This window comes from Anser anser (genome assembly GCF_964211835.1).
Source record: "Anser anser genome assembly, chromosome: 3".
Classification (NCBI taxonomy): domain Eukaryota; kingdom Metazoa; phylum Chordata; class Aves; order Anseriformes; family Anatidae; genus Anser; species Anser anser.
This window is the reverse complement of record NC_139722.1, coordinates 30,558,781-30,583,591: the sequence shown is the minus strand read 5'-3', so window position 1 is coordinate 30,583,591 and position 24,811 is coordinate 30,558,781. Positions and strand designations below refer to the sequence as shown.

The 24,811-nt window shown below is 39.6% G+C and overlaps 1 protein-coding gene and 1 long non-coding RNA gene across 12 annotated transcripts in view; one reads left to right on the top strand and one right to left on the bottom strand.

Annotated features, from left to right (window-relative positions):
• Nucleotides 1-20,829, bottom strand: part of ADGRB3 (adhesion G protein-coupled receptor B3) — a 468,984-nt gene extending 448,155 nt beyond the window's left edge. For 4 of the 11 annotated variants that reach the window (XR_014582934.1, XM_083832452.1, XM_083832457.1 and 1 more), the window contains exons 1-2: nt 20,543-20,829; nt 17,043-17,811 (exon numbers count right to left, since the gene is read on the bottom strand). Coding sequence is in view for 7 of the 11 variants with exons in the window: in XM_083832452.1 (XP_083688578.1) it covers nt 17,043-17,796 (754 nt within the window). In the remaining 4 variants the exon portion in view is untranslated. Of the gene's footprint in view, nt 1-17,042; nt 17,812-19,495; nt 19,653-20,289; nt 20,445-20,542 lie in introns of those variants that run through there. The other 7 variants (XM_083832456.1, XR_014582935.1, XM_083832459.1 and 4 more) reach the window with 7 other exon arrangements.
• A 68-nt stretch (nt 20,830-20,897) lies between these two features.
• Nucleotides 20,898-24,811, top strand: part of LOC310898073 — a 42,817-nt gene continuing 38,903 nt past the window's right edge. The window contains exon 1 of the long non-coding RNA XR_014582936.1: nt 20,898-21,029. This is a non-coding gene — a long non-coding RNA (uncharacterized lncRNA). The remainder of the gene's footprint in view (nt 21,030-24,811) is intronic.

The following is a 24,811-nucleotide window of genomic DNA, read 5'->3' as shown; positions in this document are numbered from 1 at the left end:
TTTAAATCATTTTATTCCTGATTAGAATACTGCAACCTGACACATGTTAAAGAATAACTAAAAATAAAAACATGGACCATTATGATGACTTACAGGACAACAAAACTCATTGACAACATACACACTAGCTTTGATTATAGGTCTAACTATTTGCTGAATCCTGACGTATACACAAACTATTAAGGATCAAGAAATCCTCATTATAAACCAAAGAGCAGACTGGAATATAAAACGTAACTCAACAATTTTACCCTGAGCAAATGATTGGACTCCAGAAGTCACCTCACACCTAAATTTGTCTATGATTCTATTTCACATAATTTCAAAAGCATTTTGGAATCTGTTCACATACATCAGCCTGAAAGTAACATTTTAGCATTAAGATACCACCTGTAAAATCTCTTGAATTTATTATTGTATCTGGTTACACGAACACATTGAATTCAAATATGAATGAACCTAAAGTCTTAATATGCATTTATACATTAAACATCACTATTTCAGTAAGTTAAGTTGGAAATTTTATTTAAGATTAATCAGGACCAGGAAATCTCTGGTCCTCTGAGACTGATGACCCTCTGCTCAAAATCCAAATCCTGTGCAGCATCACACCACAAAAATGATAAAATATAAGCAAGACATGAGCACAGCCTCCTAACTTAAGTGATCTTCCAGGGATCATCATCAGTTCTACACACCAAATTGAATAAACAAATAAATAAAAGAGAAAAAGGAAGAATAAGAAAGAAGAAAGAAGAAGAAAGAAGAAAGAAGAAAGAAGAGGGAGGAGAAGGAGGAGGAGAAGGAGAAGGAGAAGGAGGAGGAGGAGGAGGAGGAGGAGGAGGAGGAGGAGGAGGAGGAGGAGGAGAAGGAGGAGGAGGAGGAGGAGGAGGAGGAGGAGGTGGAGGAAGAGGAGGAGGAGGAGAAGGAGGAGGAGAAGGAGGAGGAGGAGGAGATGGAGGAGGAGGAAGAGAAAGAAGAATACTTATATGTTTACCTTTTTTTTATTATTTTTCCAAATGGACTGATACAAAGTAAAGGTCAGTAAAGACTGATACAAAGAACACCAGCACTTTGTTAATTTATTTTATTACTGTTGAAATGGTTAATGGAAACCTCAGAAACCAGTATCTTATAGTTCCCGTAATCTTCACAGACTTTCTGGTGGAGGCATAAATTGCCTTTTGATAGCTGCATACCAACAATTTCAGTAAGTATATATGAAATTATCTAAAGCAAATGTAAAGAAACAAACCATCTCTGCTAATACAGTAAAAAGAAAAAAAGAAAAAAAAAAGGATTCTTTTTAATGTCATTAGGAAATCTGGTTAAACGTTAAAACTGCAAGACCCCTGCATATTTTTCAGAGAGAAGGCATTGATTTTTTCCAGATTACCATGACTTTGTACATCAACTCAACACTCAGTTGTTAGTACTATAAAACTGCATGGTGTGTGAGTGTGCTTATCATGTGACTTATTAGTGCGGTACATAAAAATGAAACTTCCTGGAAAATGCAAATGTGTTCTCAAAGGTTGTAGGGGACACCTGTGTGGACAAAGACATTTATGTATGATACCTGGCCACAGTTCAAAATTCACGCTACTAGATGTTCACTGGGGACAACTAGGACAAATTCAGCTGTGGCAAATCTACTGGAGACAGGATGACTGCAAAGGGAGTAGGTAATTTATAGCCTATAGCCTAATAAATAAACAAAAACAAACAAACAAACAAAAAGAAACAAAAAACATAAAGCAATTCTGTGGTTGGTCGTTAGAGCTGTTCACAGATATAAATGAAGATTAACTGTATAAAGACAGCTCAGAGAGCAAGAGTGCTCCCAGCACCATTGTCACTCAAAAGCACATAGATCTAACATTGCCCTGAAAAGGTCACCAGTCCATCTGTTTCTTTGGCAGAGGTGACAACCAGCCCACATGGATTACTTTCTCTTAACAGTATTTAACATTCCATAATCCTCAAAGCAAACAGACACAATCCCATAAAAATCCAGAGGACAATTTAAAACGTTTCTGTGCTATTATAGACAGAATGGGCTAACACCATTAATTTCAACAGTTTTTGATAAGCTATATCCTCCAATTAAAATATAAATGATTTATCATATCATTAGACTCATTGTATATATGTAGACAATTATTTCCATTTTCCTGAGCTTAGTATGTTTTCATAAAAACACTTTAAACAAAAAATGTACAACATATATTGAACAGTATTAATAAATTCATTTCGTATATATTTATAAGCATAAATTATTTTGATGTCTATATTTCTTGTGATTTCAAAGACCTTTTATGTAGTTTAGATTAAGATTTTGTCACATTTGAGTAGACTGCATTTACACACTGAAGATCTATTCTAAAATGTACTAATAATTTGTGGCAGTGAAACCAACGCAATAGAAAATATAAATTATTGGTGAAATAATACCTGTACCTTTGTTACACTAATAAGCAACTAACTTGTAACTGTGCTTTTATATAAACAGAAACAAAAATAATGTTTCCTATAAATACGACCTAGAAATTTCACTCATAATTTCATTTCAAAGAGTGCACGTGTCTCTCTTTCTAGTAGATCAGCTTAGAATGACATGAAACCTGTACCAGAGAACACTTCCTTGGCTCACCTTTTCCCCTCCATACCACTGATGTCAGTGGAGATTAAATATTAACGTACGCAAAGCTTGACAAGCAACATCATGAAAATCTACAAGGTTACTGCAAATGGATTAATTTACAATCCTTGTCTATGTTCTAGATACCTACTTTGGTGTCTCTATGGAGACTGAGCAGAATTGGAAACTTCATTTCAAGCAAGTGGTGCAGATGACCTGGGATTAGCTACTGAAGTGCGTATGTGGGGACATCCTTGTTCCCAATGGACCTAAAAAAAAGGCTTCCAGAACTTCACATTGTACTTTGTCTCCTCTTTGAGCCTGGTTGAGAACCTAGGTGACCACATAAATCTGCTGTGAGCCAGAAAAAGACACATATCCTGCTGATGACCAAACCTCTACGTGTTTTTGGACAGTGCTATATGTACGAGAGAGTACTGCTCCAAACACAAAGCCTTTTTGTTCTCTTATTAAAAAATACCAGCTAAGAAGACTAAATATGCTTTTCCTATACTAGTATGTTGCTCAAAGTATCCTAAGGAGGGGAATTTACTAGTTCATGATCAACCCTACCCTTGGGAAACTTAAGTGGCTTGAGAAGGCAAGATTTTGGGGGCCAGCAGAAGCAAATTGGAGAAAAGCCTACTTATTATTTTTTTTTTAGGTTAAAGTGTTTCCTTACTGAGGGAAGATTGGGTTCTGGGCAATATACAAACTAAATTCACAACCTAGTTTAACCCACTGCAGTTTACACTGCAGTCCACAGTCACAACTGTAAAATGATCTGCAGAAATGAACAGGGCATGGGCTGGTAGTCATATCCTGCCTTTGATGGGTGAGATGTTTTTTACATGTAAAACTAGTGGGGAAAACAGGAAGCTGATGACACAGCTTCCTGAAGGCAGAAATGTATTGAAAGAGAATTCATAATGTGGAAAAATCATGTGCAAAATAGAGAGTAGAGCTGGGAATACTGGATTCCTCATAAAGCTTCAGCTTTAACTGGTCATATGACTGGAGTGGTGAGGGAAACAAACAAACAAACAAAAGGAATTAAATACAGGGATTTTATTTCTTTGTCCAAGCCTTTGCATTTCCCCAACTAGCTGAAGTAAAAGCTGTTGTTTTGTTCTTTTTTTTTTTCTTTCTTTCTTTTTTTTTTTTTAACTTCCTGCAAAGCTTCTGTGTTTGTTTGCTTCACCTATTTTATCTCCCAGAAGGGGTAAACTGAAAGCTTAGAGTACTAATAAGACTGAGTTCTGTGAAAGTGCAAGCTTCTGGGAAATCTGAGGGTTTATCTGAAAGAGTAATGCAAAAAGGTAACAACCTAGAGACAAGAGAAACTGCAGGTAAACCAAGGGAGGAAAAAAAAAAAAAAAAAATGGAAAAAAAATACTTAGAGCCAGAGCAGTTTCAAGGGAAATTTAAGAATGTATAAACCTTTTATTATGAGTTACAAACCAAGAAGCCTGCTCAGTATTTCACTGTGAACTCCATCAGGGCAATGTGACAATTTCTAAAAGAGAGCTGCAAGTTACAAATAACAAATATGCTGAAATGGACTTTGTGGCCTGAGGGTCTGTCTTATGAGAGAAGCAGTGTGTGATCATCCTTCAAGTTAGCATGCACATAATATATTCTCTGATCAACACAGCACTTTGTGTCTTCGCCAGTGCATCATACTACCATGAGCAATGTGACTCTGCCAAAGGAACAAAGAAGAATACCAAGGGACTTTTTGCCTGCATGCCAAAGGGATCCCTGTCCTGAAATGGCAGGATTGCTCATTATGTATCACAGTTATCAGATACCATCTTGGTGTCATATCAAAATAGCGACTTTCCCTAGAAGAGAACACTCAGCATCTTCAGTATTTTTTCCCAAGAAATCTCCAGTGTACCCTGTATCTAGTCTCAACTTATTTATTTATGTATTTGGAAATAATCCATACCATTGACACAAATATTTTATAAATTTTAAGCATTTCATCTGATTTTTAATCCAATTTTCTCTCTGCAAAAAGGTCCACATTTTCAGCATACCACAGTGATATTCTTTAATTTGCCAAAAGGATAACTTTTAGGTGACAGCATTCTCTTTTAAAATGTACAAAGTTCCTAAGTAGCTGTGAAACATAAGCTAAGCAGTTATAATGATAACTGAGCTGTGAGAAAAGTCTGACTGGACAAGACTTCAATTCTTGGTTGATATCAGACACATTATAACGATCCATGTGAAAAAGGCTATGCAATTCACACCATTTTGTGCTGCTAGCAAAATAAATGTTATTTTTTAATTGAGATCTCTCTTAGCCATAAAAGTAGCAAACAGATCATTGGAAAGAATAGCTGTTCTATTATAAATACATCCACATCAATTTTAATGCAAAATCCTGTCTGAATCTGAGAACTTTCATGCCTAACTGTTTCAAGTGAAATATTGTGGTCCAAATATATGTGCAATAGAAAATAGACCTTAGAAATGTAAAAAAATAATAATAAAAAAAAAGTTGACATAACATGTCATAACATTATTGTAAGATATTCAGTTAAGATATTTTTTAAGGCATTTGCCAACTTCTGAAATCTAATAATTGATGGACAGTTTCACTCAAACATCAAAACATCCTAGGTGCTCGCTTTTGAATTTCTCACTTCATTGCATCTAAGTAAATTATAAATGCTGTGGTTAAGATGATCTGCTTTTCATGTTTTTTGATAATCTTTACTGTATATACTTACAGCCTTTAGGCTCCATATTCTTTCATAGCTGATTGTACAATAAACATAATCTTCCAGTTCTTCATATTTAATTCCCTCTCCTTCTCAGAAACTCTCTGACAGTGGTTGTAGTCTTAAATAACTCTCAATTTCATGTTCTAACACATGCCATGTACTCAAAATGTTTGGTGAAAGGATATGTTTAGAGATGAACGTGAAACCAAACTTACAGAAACAAAACAAAACAAAACAGGAACATCAAAAAGAAAATCAAAAAGCATATGTTTTTATCATAATTTTATCAGTTATAACATCAGGCAACGGCCACTAAAACGATTCCTGGTTTTGGCCAGATGGTTCTAAAGTGAAACCATTTGTCAAATTTGTCAAATATAAATCAATAAAGTGGTACTATTTCTTTCATCTAACAACAACAACAACAAAAAAATGCAGGCTTTAGAATGCTAAATTGTTTTAACAAAATCCATGGAAGCTCCTGGACACATTCAACGGGGAAAAAATAAATAAATGTACAATGGAGATAACCGGTGTCATTCTTGCTGATTAATTCTAAAGGGTTTTTAGGGTAGCCCTGTATCCCAATAAATACTGTACTGATGTTGCCAGCAAAATGCCTCAGGAGATGTCAAATGTTGTCTGAACTTGTCTTATTCTTCCTGGAGCTTTGTTTAAGTTTGTTCAATGATCAGGCAGCTATTGCCTGATTTGTTTAACTTTTGCTTTATATGAACAGTCAGTATAACCATATTTTTATTAAAATAGTTGGTAGCTAAAAATAGTAGGTCTGTATGGAATGATGTGCTTATTACCCCAGCATAACAATAATGGTAATAATTGAAAAGGATAGTCATGGTATGAGAGCCTCCAAAGGGGAGATACTGGATGCATTGCAGAGGAGCACAAGTCCAGCAGGGTTAATTAGGTGCTCAGGATGGTAGTCAGGATCCCAAAGCTAAGAATACATGCATGATCAGTCAAAGTAGTGCAGAAACAATAAAAACAAAGAATATTTATCCTGTTTATGTAAGACAGTCCTTATATAGTAAACTGAGGTATAAGATGAAGCTGCAAGCCAGTAAATATGTAAAAGCATGTCAAAAACACACAAAAATAGGCCCAGGCAGGCCACTGAGTGAAAAGAAGGTGACCAGGCAGAGAATTCCTTCATGGGAGGGACTTCAGACACTGGTAACTCTCTGTACAGCCCTGCTCCATTACTGATGCCAAAAATCTTTAGACTAGAGGAGCACTGAAAGGGGCACTGCACACAAAAAAGGTAGCTAAGAGGAGGTGGGTACATATATCCAGTTTATTATTAAGCTTGTTCTTCAAATGCTTTATTATTTTATTTTATTTTATTTTATTTTATTTCTCTGTAGTAATTATTAATTTCTGTTGTAATCCTTTATTACACTGTTAAATTTTTAGTTAAACTAACAGCAAAGTCTTTGCTTGATGTGTGCTTCTTTTTTGACCACAGCAGTATTTGGAATGTAACATTAGTCCTTGAGAAATGAATGAAGATATTTATAAAACACAAATGATTTGGGACATCATTGCAGATTTCAAGTGGATATACTGCATAAAGCCATTTCCAAAAAGGAAACAGAGAGCTGGTAATGTAATTGTAATCTAATAGAGGAAACAAGAAGAGGAAACAAAATTGTAAAGTTAGATTGATTACTGCCCAATTAAGGAAACTACCCCAAATTTTAGTTTCTTGGATTCATCAATGGAGTGCATTGAAAGAACTGTTAAACATCCTAGATATTCAAAATGTCACTTCTACTGGCTGTGCTTAGAAAATTGAAGCACAAATCATAAGCATGTAATATAATGAAACTAAATTCTGAAAGGACAAAAAAAAAAAAAGCAACAATAATCCTTGAATTAAGTTAATAAAACATATAATGACACTATGTCATATGCAAGAGAGAAAGCTGCTGAATAAAATGGAATTCCTGAAAACCTCTTTTTGAAAAATCTGTCTGTTTGTTCCAAAAAGAAAACTTCAACTGATGTTTAATTTTGCATATATGGTTAACATAACAAAAACATGTCACTGTTCCAGATGATATTAACCACTAAAATTTTAGTTTTCTGAATCTGGAACCAAACTAATCCCATTAATAATAAAATAATTGTTTGCTGTTCTAATATTGACTATATATATTAAAGAGTATCCACATTTTCATTTAAGGGTCTTTACTGGCAAACCTTTTAATTAAATCTCATTTACATGAATAATCCTATTGATTCATTGAGATTAATTATGTGCAAGTGAACACAAAAGCATGAATCCAGTCATGTCTGAAAATCATTTAGATGCTACATTCAAGTACGCCTGGGTTCCTCTTCATGTCTTATTTATTATAGAAAATCTTTAATTGTAAAGTTACTATACATGTTATCAAACTATTTTTTTTTTGGCATCACTTCAAACTTAATTAATTCTTCATATTAATTCTTCTTAATTAATTCTTCAAACTTAACCAGGACAAAAATCCATTATCCAAAATCTTAAAAGTATGTAACAGCAGATAAATGTAAGATCCATTCATTCCTGTTATATATTTCATCTGCAAAACAGTCAGTAAAATCAAACTTGCACTTCAAGCGCTGCAAAATACCTGAAGCCAATATGGATTTGATTTTCATCAGAACTGTGAGGAAAAAAATAATATATATATATCTTTCAGGTTTAGCATTGATGGCATAATCTATATGGTTTAAGTACTTGTATAATACTGCTTACTGAGTATCCTATAAGTTTTGATGTGTTTATCCTCATATTTTCACCAGAAGGCAAGGCATTGCTATTATAGCAGTACTATGGGGAATGGAAGTGATTTACAGAAGCTGTATTTATGAAACAAATCAAATAAATTTACATGCCCCACGAGGCCTACGTCTGAAGTGGGGATCTTCAAAATGGTCATCCCAGAGCAGCTCATACCTACTGGTGTCAAAGAGCCATAAGCAACGTGCACAAGGTGCACATAAGAGTCTGGGCATTTCCTCAGCTGTGAGAAGTGGCAAACTCTGGAGAGTCACTTCCACCTATTTAGCAGTAGGGTCTAATCTAAAAGGTGGGCTTCTACTTGACCAAACTTTGTATGAACCACAGTCAAAGATGGAACCATCCTTTTACAATCTACTACTAACCCTGAGCTGATCACCCTGTAATCAGCTGAAGCACCTGCAGCAATCTGGACTCAGTGGCTCTGGTTCTCAGAAGGTTTGTCTGGTCAAGGAATGGGAATAGTCTTGATTTTTTCCCAAATCTGAAGCTGCAGTGATTTTTGTGGATTAATTACATATTCATTGGACTAAAGAGATATGCAATAATTTGAACATTCATTTGCACAACAGGAAAGCATAGGTTCCAGGCCTTGCTTCAATTATGTTTAAGTATATTACATTGCTCCCAGGACAATAATTATCAAACTTTTCTTCTGATTGTAATTCTCCTTCAAGCATTTAGCTTCATATTTATTGGATTTATGAACCCAAATAATAGCATAATCAGCTGAAGCCCTGTGGCCCTATACATAACTGCCACAACTTTACCAGGTGCTGGGACTGGCTGTTATCCCAGCCTTGGAACCCTCTTCCCCCCCAAGGACAGCAAAATCATGATACTCTGTATTGTAAGTGACTTCCTAGACATTTGGTGGAGACAGGACCAGCTGGATTAAACTCTGTACTCATATTATTCCTGCAGTGCTGAATCTTTTTCCTCCTTTCCTTCATCTGTATGAAGCACATCCATCAGCCTTCAAACCTAGCAGTATGGAGCACCTGTATGTGTGCCAATCAGTGAAGACAGCAGCCAATGCTGCAGAACAAACAAAACATTTCCAAAGATAAAAACATAACTCATTGTTCAAGCTGAAGTGCCCAGCTTTGCAGACAATTCACCTCCTCTATGTGCACATTAACAGAAGGGACTGCAAAGGACATATTCATACATGAGAAAAGCAAAAAATGTGTGAGAAAAGCGAACCATTTAGGATTCAAAGAAAGATTCCACGTGAAATCTTAAGATTTAATATTTTCCAAAATCCTTTAAGGAAAAAAAGTTCTCTTCTTACATGAAGCATGGGCAACACTATTCCTTCACAAGAATAAATAGCACGAATTCAGTTCCCCGATTTTCTAATCTATAGTTTAAACCCTTTCCAGCTGCACTACAGGAATGAGTTTCAAGGGCTTCGCAGAATCATCTCTGGGCACTCTGTGCATACTTTCACAGCAATTTGCACAACTCTTTAGTGCTCAGTGGGAAGCTCTGGTTGAACACATATCTTGGATGCTATTTTGAAGGATCCATTGGTAATACTGTAACTGAACCTGATATATTTGCCTAGAAATATAGAATTGTGCAACTGGCTGCTAACAAATGCAAGAGAATGGACAAGAGTGACGTTTTTTGACTGCTTTTTTGATAAAATATTTTGGGGGGCCTAAACTAACCTAAACCCGGCTACACCAGCAGAGCTTTTCCTTTCCAGCTCTTTCTCATGCCACTTTTTGATACTGATGGAGGCTCTGCTGGGCCACTGTAGCACACTCACCCAACATCAAGTTCACCTAACAAGAAGAGTAAAACAAAACAAACAAAGCAAACAATAACAACCCGTGATGCCCCCCCCCCCCCAAACAAACAAACAAAAATACCACTACACAAACAAAAAAACAAAAACCATAGCTGAATAATTTTCTGCTTGGCTTGTGCTGAAACAGTTCAGCAAAGGGAAAGGAATGAAGACAGAGCCATCTCAGAAGCCTCAGCAGGTCTCAAATTGACACAAGCAACTTGTAGTAATATACCTCAGTGGAGGCAAGGCTGAACATATTCCCTCATAACAAAAGGTATTTCCAACTATAGTTAGAAAAGAAGTTTGGTTCATTTTCTATAGCTAGGAGCTGGAGAATTGCTCTCTTGATCCTTCAACCCCCCATCATCCTTCAGTGAATCTGTTTAAAGACACACAACTACCAGCGATAGATGAAAGATATAAACCATACTATAAATAAATGGTGTCTCTGCATAATTGATATCTGAACAATTAATACATGATGAACAATAGGCACCAAAGCCAACAGCCAAACAGTTTTACATTTACTGATGAATTAAAAGAAAGCATTGTGGAAAACTTGCCAAAAAGGCCCATTGTTACCATTTTTCTATCAAGCTACCAAAAAACGAATGTCATTCAAATTTTATTTTTTATGTTGTGTTTTATTTATTTGTATGTTTGTTTTTCATTTCAGGTAGATATAAATAAAATTTGAACTGAATAACTATAAAACAGCTTGCTTCCAAATTTCAACTACACACACCAAGGATGCTAATCTGACTATACTATATGTCTTCCTTCACCTTCAGATAACGAAGAACAAAAACCACAGAAACTGAAGGGAAATACATTAAGAGACTATCAGCTAAAAGAAGAGACAAGAAGGCAGCAAGCAGTTACAAAATAGCACTTTTTTTTCAGTGCATGTGTTTCACTCTACCCAGGGTCAAGGATGCATTCAAAACTAAAACTAAACAGAAAGAAGCATAAGAAACCTGAAATGAAAGAATTAATATAAATTGTGAAATAATTTGCAATTAATAGAAAGAACACATTGTATCACTGTTTCACATCTATTCTGTGGGCTCTAATCTAATTTTTATTTAGACTGAATTATATTTATAACATTAGGAATTTGCTTTTATTAAGGACAATAATTTGTCCATTGAAAAGTAAAGTAACAACAGTAATCTCATACACAGTTATTATACATTAGTTTAATTAATTCTGATGTGGCTAGTCCATCAGAAAAAAAAAATCGTCATTAATTTGATATAAACTTTATTTGTAACTTACAGATTAACAAAACTGAGAAAAACTGAAAAAATTGACTGTCTTCCTGTTGAGATTTAACTAGCATAAAGGGCTCTAACTCTGAAATATTCATGTATCAATGATGCATAATTTGTAAATTTGTATTTTATATCATGTATAACTTTCTCTATCCTAAAGAGTATTTTATATTTCTTGTTAACAGTGAATGCAAATAATGCTCAATGGAATTCTGCAGTGACCTTTGTTTTATTACAATTACTGCATATTTATAAATGAGCAGCTAAACTTCGATTTGAAGACTACAACTTTGAGTTGGAATCCTTTGATAAAACCCAACTGAACGAACTTCATAAAATTAATTCCCAAAGAAGAGAAAAAGAAAGTCTCCTCTGAATATTCCTCTGTGTATACCAACACACAAAGCACATTTTCCTATGCTTTTGCAAGCAGAAAACTAAACAAAACAGCAATATGGATAGCTCTAAACAGGAGAGGATAAATTGTTTTAAAAAGAATGTGTAATAGACCACAGAATCAATATGTTATATACATATATAAAATATATATGCATAGGTAAAAACACTACAAAATAAGAAATGCAGTACTTCCATTATGTCATAATATAATTCCATGTAATGTCACTGAGACGTAATAACTAAAATCCTACTGTGTAAACAGAATCACCATTAACAGCTGTTAATGACTGTTCTACATGTGAACACTTACACATTAGTCAAAAATACACTCAGGGACAGGTCTAAAGTGCTGTAAAGCCATTGGGTATTCTGCCCAGCCAGACAAATTGTAATAAAAGTATTTGAGGAAAAAAAGAATGGCTTACTCGTATGACAAAAGCAAACAAAGAAGACCTGACTTGTCTGAAATATTTGGTGGTACAGGACTTGGTGCTATTGAGTTTTTGCTCACAGGAACCAGCAGCAAGTGCTGTTCCTCATTCAGGAATTCTGTTCCTAATTCAGATATTTTTTGTCTTCAGTCTCAACACTTTTTATTATTTTATATATATATATATATATATATGTATTCCCCATTCTTTATCATCGTCTTCTATTTAGATCCAGTGATCTTAAAGTGGAAGTCTTTAGTAGCATTTGTCCCCAACTGAGAACAGGTGTCCATGACATTTGATGTGCAATAATGCACATAAATAGAGGTTTAATTCAAGTTAAAAAACGGTGCCTTGGTGAATCTAGATCACCGTTTAGGTTACAAAGCAGCTTCTAGCATGCTATTTCATTGAAGTCAACAAAGATTTATGATTGAGCTTATGGAAAACCAGTGTTCATATCCTATATAATACACCTGTGATATCACTGAAGGCAGGGCAAACTCTTGCAGTAGGCTGACATTTCCTCCCAAAATAAATAATATGCCATCTTCTTAGAGTGAGAAGTACTGATATAAACTGTGATACCAAAGAAATTACAACTCAGACATATATACATAACCAAACATATTTACTAACCAAACTTTTTTTTATTATTATGAATTTTTATTTTTTTAAAAAATTGGAAGCAAAGCTATTTTTTTTCCTAATGTAATGGATATTGTCTAGGTGTTTTTTTTTTTTCACTTTAATATTAAATAGTTGTTAACGCACTAAATTTTAAATATCTCTGTGAGGATGTTAGACTCCATTTTGTAATTTTTGATCTTCCCAGACAAATCCTGCATTGATTTAACAGTTTAAATCCTCTGATAAAGCCATGCTATGACATGCTACTACAGCATATGATTTTCTGATGAGGGATGTCTAACCTACTCAGCCATCTAGTCATCTCTGGGTATGTGATGAATATTATAAATTCATCTTAAATGTGTGCAATAAGAGTTGGGCATTCACAGAATGACATATAAATAAATGCATATATGCCATGAAAATTTCACAATACTATTTGCATCTTACTCTTATTCAACAATATATCACGAATTATTGTATTAAAGGGACATAAATAGTAAATCTGGTGAGAGATCCCTGTTGCTTTCAGGTCTGAAATTAGAAACAAACAAACAAAAACCCAACAGTTGCCAAATGCTGAGATGCCAAGCGATTAGAATTTATGACAAAGTAGAACAATGTCACATTCCATTATTATTATTATTATTATTATTAATAATAATAATAATAATGCTGAATGAACATGATACACAAAATTACATCTGGAACTCCAGTTACCAAGACTTAATTAATGTGAATTTCTCCCCTCTCCTTTTCTTCTGCTGATGAATGTAATAGGACAAAATAAATATTTATATTGTTTTATAACAGAAAACTCCAAAATAAAGTTTCTGTCTAAGTAAACCATTACATAAAAAAAAAAAAAACTAAAAAAAAAAAATATTGCTTTGTAGTGGTCACAATGAGAAAATACATTTTTGCATTCTTATTACATCATTCATAAAAATATATGGATTGACTACATACAAAGGCTTACAGGTCCACAAAAGTTGGACCTGAGCCCTGTCATATTGACAGAAACTTCATGAGATACTTCAGTCACAGCACTGAAGATCAAGAGGACAAATACCCTTAAGCTCTTAAATTCAGGCCCCTGCCTGAGACTTCACTGAGATCTTTTTGCTAGTGCTTTGATCCAAGCTAAGCATCTCAGATGTAAGACTATGGAAAAGCATCAAGATACAATGAAACTGGGTCTTAGTGAAAACGTGGTGATTTTCAATATTGCTTTAATCAGTGACACCAGTGACGATCTGCCTATGGAAGACATACTGGTTAAGCTCCATATTTCCAAACCATTTTATTAAAAAAAAAAAAAATGGTTACAGTTTCCTTTTTTGACCTAGTTCCTTTTATTGTTCAACACTCTTCAGTACTTTTAGAAACACAATCATCCTTTGTGTACTTGTCACATCTTTTGTAAAATGCTGCAAATTTTTGAAAAGGAAAAATACTGTCTTTCATCCATTTTCCTACGCCATTTTTCATATTCAAAATTACAAAAATCTTCAGAGGTTCAAAAAGGAAGCAGTAGGCTTTAATCTAAATGTTCTCTATTTACATTATGGTTCTTGAAGGGAGCTGGAAATAGTTTTGGGGAAAGATTTTGTATTTCATGTAGTCAAGCATGATGAAAGCAAATCTGAAGGATGGGAGAGTATGCACAATCTTGTAAGAAAGCTGTCAGGTCTTTGCAATTCCTTTCCGAAAGCCATTGCTAGGCAATGTCAGTACCAAACCTCAAAGTAATGCACAAATTCTTAAAATACAGTCTCACCAAGTCCAGAGCTCTCTCAAAGTGGTAGGCAACAATGATACGGTAGTTCTCTTCAAAACTCAACTGATGCTAATAAAACTGCACTTTCATTTAGCGCTAATGAATACTAAAAACGCGAAACCTCTCTCTGATAATGGTCACCCTTATTTTCACTACCTGTGCTGATCTAACTCGAACCAGATTGCCCATGAAAGGAACTTTTCCATTTCTTGCCTAAATGTTTGCTGACACAATTGATGAATTGCATCATGTTTGTGGTAGGAATATTCTACATTTTGATCCCTCAATAAAGCCTCCAACTGAACCACAAGCCAGCTTTATACAAACAAATACACTGACCGACATGCTTGATAAATATGAATCTGTGAACAGAAAAAGAATCAACACACCTCTCTTGCAGCTTGTTAACCTTCTGTAGGAAAGGCAAAAAAATGCTTCAAACACTGAACTGGAAGACAAAGAGCATACTGCTACTGAGAAGGACCGTGAAGCTTAATTTGCTAACTGATTTTAACTTTCAGTAACAGTCAGATGAACAATTTCCAAGTGCATGGAGTAATTAAATAAAACATTTAAATAATTCTATTATTATTAAAATTCTTAGCCGCACACACACACACACTCTAAAATAAGAAGTACTGTGGCAAAACAAATGAAGAATACCTTTCACCTAAAGAATAAAATTTTCACCCACTCTAACAATGCTGTTTGTCAAGGAAATATCCAGGGAGAGCCGCAATTAGGGCAAGAATTAAAATGTGACTGAGACCGGAAAGAAAATACGTTGCAAATGTGTTTCAAAATTTACGAAAAAAAAAAAAAAAATGCAATATTTGCCCTAAGCATTCTCTGTCCTCTCTGCTAAGGGCAGAAAGTGGGTGTTTTACACGGGAGACACACATCCCCTGGAACCCAGCCTATTTTCGGGAGAGCTACGAAGGGACCTCGGCGGCCTGTGCTCCCCGCTGTGTCCCCTGTACCCAGCGGCGAGGTGGCACCTCAGCATCCCCGGGGACGCGCCTCGGCCCCTGCGGGAGCTGCTCGCCGGGGCCTCCGCGGGCAGAGCCCGGCGCCGAGGCCGGAGCTGCCTCCGCCTCCCAGGGCACTAATTAGCTCTAAACGATGTTAAATAGCATCCCTGCCGCTGCGCAGGCTTCTCTGGGAGTTTACAGGAGGGGAGCTTCCCTGTCATTTCAGATGGCTCCGTTTCCCTGGCTCCGAGCTGTTGGGTGTGTGGAGAGACCTGCAGAACACCAAAAGTGTCCCCTGTCCCCCTCCCCACCCCCCGGCCCTGCCCGCGGCCGCTGGCACCGCGGCAGCTGGAGCAAGTTCAGCTTTTCTTCTCCCACAGCACTGGGGCTTGGCTGCCCTTAAAGAAAATCCTCTCCTAACAACGTGTCAATGTTACATTCCTCCACAAAGCCACTTCTATTAGGGGGGCTGGGAGCTTGGCGCTGCCTCACCACAGACTGGGAGCTTTGTGGCTATGCAGAAAACAAGAAGAGTGGGAACATTTCCTGCATGAAAATGCAACACCCTGGGCTGGATGATTTATCCCTTGCCGCAGGGGCAAGGACCTCCTGTCTGCCCTGTATGGCTGCTCTGAAGCACCCCCACATCCATAGGTTGCACATAAGAACCCCCAATTTGTGTTCAACCTATGCTTTCCCACCCTCTGGTCCCCTCTGCACCCTTCCTAAAATCACCCCCAGACCTCTCCAAAACATCAGGAAGCCAAAGCAGGAGGTGTAAAGCAGAGAGACAGTGGGCTGCCACTCTAATTGCTGGATTCCTGGCTTCCCACCCTTCCACAACCCACCTTTTCCAATGGGGACATGAAGCAGCTGTCAGGACTGACACATCCACCCACCCCACTAGTATTGCTGTGAGATGCAAAGCCTTCATCTCCTGAAGTTGACACCTCCTGGGAAAGGGGCACAGCAGCAGCCTGCAGGTCTGTCAAGTCAAAGAGGCATGTGCTGACTGTGCATGGTGGTTTGTATCTCTAGGCATCACGGGCAGAGGGCTTGCCCTGGAGAACCACGTTTGTTTTATAGATTGTTTTTAAGTCTGTCACAGTTGGGACCAGTTGTCCTGACCATGGCAAATCTCTGGGTGTTCTACTCAGGATGCCCACATGCCTTTGGAAACATTTTCCTTGCAAAGTCAAGGGATCTCATCAAGATTTTGTAGTTGAGTGCAGCAGTAAAGAGATGGTGAGTGATTCCTGGCTCATCACCTGTGGGCATTACTGTGAGGGCTGAAAACAGAGGGAATCTACATATGAGGAGTTTCTGTACTGCTCAGCAGAACATGATGCTGAAGGCTAGACCAGTTTAGAAATGAGAATGCATCCCTCCTTGCCCAGAGGGAGTGTACATCATTTCCAGCCCTTTCACCTTGTCTGGAGGCAAGCCGCAGTGAAGAGCAAGTCAAATGAATGTGAGTATCAAAGAGAGACGGCAACAGGACCTACACACCAGTGTGGGATTCAGCCCCCCCCCGCACCCCACCCCCCCCAACACCCCCCCCAAGAAGCACCTACCTTCTTTTGGAGGCCGTTTGGCTTCTCTGGTGAGGTTGCAGACCTGGGTGGTTTGCAGCTCCTGGGTCAAGCAGCCCTCTGTCTGCTCATTGAGGGGCAGCACCACATTATTGAGCAACACCAGGGACTGGTCATCTATTCCCCATTCTCCCAAATGCTGAGGGCAGGTGCATTTTGTATACATGATCCCACAGGACTCGGTTCTCCCGTTCTCGGATTTCAAGCAGCTCTCCAACCAAGTGCATAACACATGGCACCCAAACTGGCTCGGGCTCACCTTGTTCAACACCAAAAACTCAAAGAAGGATTTTTGGTCTTCTTCTTTTTTGTGTAATCCTAGGAAATCGATAGGATAGACGCGGCGTATCTGAATAAAATTCTTATCATACTGCAGAAATACAAAAGCATTCTTGGAATCGCAGAGCTGCATTATAGAGTGGTTATTTTTTAAAAGATCCTTTATTTTTTCATGGGAAAAATGATCAAACTGATAAGCCAAGAGGGAAAAGTTGGAGCAGCTGAAGTCCTTTTTGGAAAATTTCAGGTAAATACTATATTTGGTCGGATCTGGATTTTCCAGTGTCCAAGTGCAGTTTGTGAAGTTTTTAGGAAACATTTCACTTACAGAATATGATCCATAAATGACCCCCTTCACCAGCGTGGAACACCAGAAGTCTTGGGCAGCATTAAATCCAAACATAACCAGTAGATAGGTGGAAAATATATAAATCAGCAAATTACGAACAGCCTTCATCCTATGTCATTTGGCCTGCAGGAGATGAAATGAAATGAAAATGCAAGTAGAATTCTTCACGCATTGAAAACCAAACTCCTTCCAATATTCGAGCCAGCTGTTTCCAAGCTTGCAGTTAGAGCCCGTTTCAGAAAGAAGGGCAGGTAATTTTTATTTTATAACACAAGGGAACGCTTTGCTGCTGTGTGAACAGCGCCATCGCGTGGCCATCGCGACAGACCAATCTTCTACACCCAAATTAAAAAAAAAAATCATTAGATTATTAATAGGAATGTCCTCTCCTGTCTAGGCTGTAGTCATCATGGCGTGGACTAGAACTGCTCAACTTAGGTAAAAATTTAGACGCCTTACCCGACAGACTAAGAGCAGGACAATTTACTTATTTATTCAAAAAGCAAATTAAGTAGCTTGCTATATTCATATCTGTGCACGTACAATGTGCACATGGAGAATTTCACCAGAATAGATCAAGAAAGCCGGTAGCATCTGCTGTTATGTATTATTTTTCTATTAAGTCTGGGAAGTAACAGTGAAGAATTACAGCCATAATTTTTAAAAGCCCAAACAGTATTTGTTACAGATGGAATATTATTTTCCATATGTCTACATGCATTTGCAGTGGCCACCTGGCATACAGAGGTCTTTATAAAAATAAATCCCAGGAAGGAAATACTAAGATTAATATATTAATAAAATGTTGAGAGTATCAGAGAAAGAAACAAAGACAGACAGATGAAACTAGTGGTGGTCTGACACCACCACTAAGTGCCAGCATTTTAAGATAGTAATTCAAATGTGCTACAACCTCTTAGGATATATGAAATGGACCACTATATTAGTGTCTGCAACCATTAGCTCTATATAGCTTGCAGTGCTATAGTAGGACCTCTGCACCTATTGCACTGTACTGGGTCTCTTACTTGCCCTCTTACTCTGAATATCTTGTACTGTCTGATTAGCTCCTGGGCTTTGCAGATGTGTGCTTGAATGATGATATATTACATTTTCTCTGCTAGTATCACCAAATAAAGCTGTTTTACTGCACCTGTCAACCGCTACAGCCTCCTCTAGAGCTCTGTTTTCTTAACAGTGGCCTAGGTTAATAAAGTGAACATTAAGTTATATTTACCTCTGTAATGTTATCCAAAAAAAAATCAAATTGAACATTTTCAGCATTAACCTTTGAGTTATCCCTTACAAATAAGTAGCTTTTCACCTTCTGCTTTCAAAGGCAAGTAGGCAGAAGTGATGCCAAGCTAATTTCAAAACTCTGGATTTCAGTCTCTTCCACTGTTGCTCTGTAAGCAGAGGCAGACATACACACACAGACACTGTTACTGAGTTTTGATATGTGTCTTTGCCTAGCTTTTCATCTCCTCACCAAACAGCATGGCATCTTCTGTCTCCCATTGCGTAACACACAGCAAATCACCAGATTAAGCTCCCTTGAAGAGATTTTCGTATCTCTTAGATTACAATTCAAACTCTGAATCTTGAAATGGGCAAAGCAGCACCAACTCTAACCCTCTTTATAGCTGCGGTTAAAAAAAAAAAAAAAAAAAAAAAGCAGAGCTGCTGCCAGTTCTATCCACACGGTCAGATTTTCTCTTTCTGAGCATCCATCTCAATGAATAACATGGTCCTCCTTCTCCAAATAGGGTCAGTACAGCATTTAAGGTTTAAAAAAATAGAAACTTACAGGGAATTCTGGAAACAATTTCCCCTTTTCTGAAGCACTTTGCAGGCATTGCAGTTCTGCGCAGTGTTATTCAGGATGGTGTAGGCGTTGAAAGCCAATGTGACAATAAGTGTCTAAATTAGGAATTCCACCCATGAAAAAGGATTAATTTTATAATCTGGAAAGCAAAAAGGGGCCTTAGTTGCTTTTTAATTTGAAAAGGAAAAAGCCTCTGACTTTTCTCATCCTCTATGAAATTAGAAAAATAAAGACGTCTGCAGTGCTAGGCTGTTTTCTGTGAAGAAACGTAATCAGATAGCCCTCATTTTAGTTATGTGTTTGTTCATACAAAGCTACTGATAGGCAATTTTGTCTTAATCTCCCTCTCCCTCGGTGTATTACACATGCACACACATTCGAATCGAATGTGCTGGCAGCATTTCATTTAGTTTGCAATAGTGCTAAATACAAGAGGGAAGCTGCTCGCCGAAAGGATTAGGCAACCAGATTAAATAAAATCTTCCTTTTCCATGGAGGATGGAGTTAAAGGATGGCCAGAGAGGCTTAAGGTTTCTCGTTTGGGAAGGGGGGGAACCCTTTTCTGCTGAAAAGCAAACGGGCGTTTAGTTTGGATATTCCCCAAACTGATTTTCTAGGTGACACTGTAGTTTAGCCGAACATAGACGGCGCCATCACTCCACTTATTTTTTTCCCCAGCAGAAGACCCACTGACTCCTCTTATTTTAACTTCCTATTAACCTAACATCTCCCCCCCACCCCACCCCCCAATAAAATTACCCCAATCGTGCACAAACCTCAGGTTTTCTTCGTCTCGCTGGAAATTACTCTCGGGGAAGCAGACCTGTCGCCAAACGGACTTCTCTAACTTTTGAACTGCAGCGCTGAAGTAAATGCAGAGATCATTTTGTATGTGCTGTCTCTCTCTCTCTATCCTTCAGCAACAGCCTGTCCCCCTCCTCCGCCGCCTCCTCCCCGGAATCCCAAGCTAAAAGCTCTCCAGTCGTAATCCCTGGAAATGGGAAATGGAAATGCCCCGGGCACCCTTACCTTCCACTCCGAAAGCTGTCAGGCTATTTCTCTAAAAGACTAGCACCACAGGCACACGTCCCAACAACAGTGATGGAGAGATTCCCCTTCTGTCGGAAGCACCGTTTCCCATTTTCCCCGGCTCAGGTTCAAAACCAAGATTAAAAAAAGCAGCAGAAGATAAAAAACGCGGCGAGAAAACCCCCGCACGGCACACGCACACCCCACCGAGGGAAAAAAGCAGCTTTGGCTCCGGATCCACCAAATCCAACCACATGAAGGAAAAAAAAAAAAAAAAAAAAAAAAAAAACACACAACCTCAAACCAGCGAGACTGCAGGGGGGGAAAAATGGAAGTGGCTGAGCAAGCGATGGATTTTTTTTTCTTTTTTTTTTTTTTTTTTTTTTTACTTGAAACAAAGTCTCAGCACAGCAGCCCGATGAGCGGCGATGCCAGGCAGGCGACGGTCTGAGAGGAGGAGGACTCAGGCGCTAGTGCAGATTTGTTGGTGGGTTTTGTTGGTGGTGGTGGTACTGGTGGACTTATTCCTCTTGCCTCCCTCCTCCTCCTCCCCTCTCGGGCACTAAGAGCCGGACAGCGGCGGGGAGGGGGAGGGGGGGGGGGTTCCTCGGCTGCCGATGTCGGGAAGCGAGCGGTGCGAACGCCGGCCGCGCAGGGGAGCGCGGAGGGAGCGGGAGCGCGGCTCTGCCGCTGCGTGTGCGCGCGTGTGTGCGCGCGCGTGTCTGTGTGTGCGTGTGTGCGAGCCAGCCAGCCAGCCAGCCTCCGTGGGGGCCGCCGGCTGTGTGCGCGTACCCGTGCGCGCAACACCCCCGTCCCCGTCCCCCCCCCCCCGCCTCGCTCTCCCGGGGCGGCGGCGTGCGCGCGCCCCTGCGCACCGCTCCGCGCGGGTGTGAGTGTGTGTGAGTGTGAGTGAGTGTGTGTGTGTGAGTGAGTGTGTGTGAGTGTGCCAGGCGCCCCTCCCGGCCCCCGGCGTCTGGCACGTCAGGGCCGCTCGGCACCCAGCGCGTCCCGGGAGCGGCGCTGACTGCGCCGGGGAGGGATTTTTTGGGGGCCTCGGCTGACGCCGCTGGGGAAAGGGGGAAAGGATGGCAGGAGTGTGGAGGGGCGGGAAGACCGCACTTGATCTCCTTCCTCTTGTTTTTTCTTTAAAAGCATCCCCCCCTCCCCCCCTCTCCCCCCGGCCCCAACCTCCCCCCTCCGTCGCAGCCCCGCGAGCTGTCACTTTGGCTCCGCGCTGCAGATTAACCGCCACGGCGCTCCCGAGGAAAAACCCTTTCAATGTGCCGCCCGCCTTTGACTGGAACAATGGCAATTTTCTCAGCGAGGCTGCAATTAACGCCGTATTTGTTCCCTGACGGAGAGAGGAGGAGGAGGCTGCGGCCGGGTCGCGGTCCTTCCCCCGGCCGCCGCCGTCCAGCGGGGGCGCGGGCAGGGCAGGGGGCGGCGGGGGGGGACCCGGGGGACCCCGCAGCAAAGGGGGGACCTGGTCCGGGTCCCCGTCGCGAGAGAGGCGCTGCCCCCCCCCCCCCCCCCCCCCCCGGGGGGCTGCCAGCGAAGTTTGTGAGGAGGCAGCGGCTGCAGGGCATCGGTAGCGGCAAGGGGGGTCAGGGGGGGAGCGACAGACGGGGGAGCTCCGCGGAAGGTGCCTTTCCGCTGTGAATGCCCCCCCCCCCCCCCCCCCCCCGATTATTTGGGTGTAGCCGAGGAGGTTTGAATATGCATTTTTCTCCCCCCTCCCTTTCGGCTGCGTCTCTCCCGCTCCCCAGGGCGAGTCGGGCTCTCCGAGGGGTCGGGTCAGCGCTCGCGACAGCAGATATCCGGCGTGGAAATTAGGGGATGACATTTTAATAAATGCTGCTGTCAGTCAGCGGGCAGACCGCGGCCTGGCGGCTGCCTGCTCCCGCCGCTGCCACTCGACAGGGAGAACAAAGCCCTGCCGAGGCGATGTGGCCGGCTCCCTGCGACAAGCCCGCCCTCCCAAAGTTCACGAGAAACACCGCTGCACGCCTGGGTTTGGCGGCCCCCTCCCTCCCACCCCGATGGAACGAGAGTTTGAAGTTCTGGGCAGCGTCCAAGCCATCCGTTCCTCAAAGCCGAGAGTTTTCTGCCCCCTCAGCCCCGTAAAGGTTTGAATTCCAGTAATACGGAGCTTTTATGATCACAATTACACGCTGCACAAATTCTGATCAGAGGTATTGCTGGTCACAAACCACTTCTGGCCAAAGTAAATGAAAGAACGGTTATACCTTTTTACTGTGTTTTCCATAGGTACAAGCTGTAAACAACATCCTTGCTAGCTTTTACAAACAAAAAGAATTCATGTCCCTGTTGTCAAAATAAAACAAACAAACAAAAAATCTACTCAGTACAAGGAAACTGAGAAATGTGCATGATCTATGCCCAGCAAATACAGTGCAATGAAAACTGAACCATTTATGGCTCAGAGATGATCATACTCTCTCATGTTCAGTGATACTCTGTATGATCTCTGGATGATCATTGTGTTGCTTGAAATACTTCAAAAGTAGTTCAGTTCATTGACAAGTTGGTATGAGCAGAACAAATCGAAGGTGTACATACAAGGCAGTATTTAAATACCTTTTTACTCCCTTCATTGTAAAAGAAGAACATGAGGGTAAGTCATAGGGAGAAGCCACCCTGAGTGAACTCTTTCACCCATTTCCTGCAGCACTGACAACTTGTAGATTTTTTTATTTGCAAGTGGAGATGAAAATTAATACATGGTGTATGGTAAACTGTTGTCTTAAACAACTTACTGGGTATCCTGACCCTGTGATTAACTTCCACTTTAGTTTTTGTGAAGACATGGCAATGCTGGAGTGGAATTTGGAAGGGCTGGCCTCGTCTGCAAGCAAGGAAAAGGCTGGGAGTTGCGCAAGTCATACTCAAGTTAACTCTGTGAGCTGAAGAACAGAGAGATGGAGGCACAGAGCACTCTGCAGATTTCTTTTCAAGATTTGTTGCCATGAGACCTGAACAGTGTAGTTTTTAATTGCTGGAGCTAGTTCTAAAATAAGATATACCATTTGTTAAATACTGATGGTCCACTTGTATATGCCTGCCTCCTTGAACGGAGGCCAACTTCAGAAAGAGTTTGTTTGCCAGGTGTCATGCAGCTGCATTTGAAATATCAAAAATCTGGACTATTGATACACTACAAGTAAAAGTCAGTGTATGTCCATAAAATATAAATAAATAGAAATGACACTATATTTGTTTAAACTGGACATGCAGCTAATTTTTGTTTGGAAAGGTGCTGTTTTATATGTACATTTAGCATAGGGCATATGTAGAGTGAATATATACACATCATCCAGAAATATTGAGCAGATCCAGGTTCTGTATCTCTGTTAAAACCTAGAAATTAGGTATTAATGCAATCCCATGCTATTTCACAGCAGTACTGTCAGAACTGCATGGCACATGTGGTGCCATCTGTACTACAAAGAAAGTATCAAGGCACTAAAATAAGTGTTATGTCACTCAGTAGTAGTGTGGTGGGGATAGGCACAACATTGTGAACACTAAATTTATAGTGCTGCTTTCTAGACTGGATGTGATTGTTTCAGAAAGGTTGGGCTCAATCCAAACTAGGAACGAGGGTGGAGAGTAATATTTTTAAGTAATCTCTGTATTGGTGGGAAAAAAATGCTGCTTACTAAATGTAATATGCTGGATGGAATAAATTAAAGGGTTTGTTTAGTTGCTTTTTCCTCATTTTCTTTCTTTCTTTCTTTCTTTCTTTCTTTCTTTCTTTCTTTCTTTCTTTCTTTCTTTCTTTCTTTCTTTCTTTCTTTCTCTCTTTCTCTCTTTCTTTCTTTCTTTCTTTCTTTTTTTTCTTTCTTTTTCTTTCTTTCTTTCTTTCTTTCTTTCTCTCTCTCTCTCTCTTTTTCTTTCTTTCTTTCTTTCTTTCTTTCTTTCTTTCTTTCTTTCTTTCTTTCTTTCTTTCTTTCTCTCTCTCTCTCTCTCTCTCCCTCTCTCTCTCTCTTTCTCTCTTTCTCTCTTTCTCTCTTTCTCTCTTCCCACCCACAGTAGCAGTTTAAGATCTTTGGTACCTCAGTCACAGTAACTGAGTGATTTCAGTCCAGGTTTTAGAGAACATAGCACAAAATTCAACAAAATTATAACTCGAATTATAATTCATTGAGATTTTTGCTGCAAATTGTATAAGGGAAGCCACAGCTTAAAGCAAATGGCTTTGAAAAATGGACTGTTCTCTGACTTAACCACTTGTCAGCTTGCGGGGAA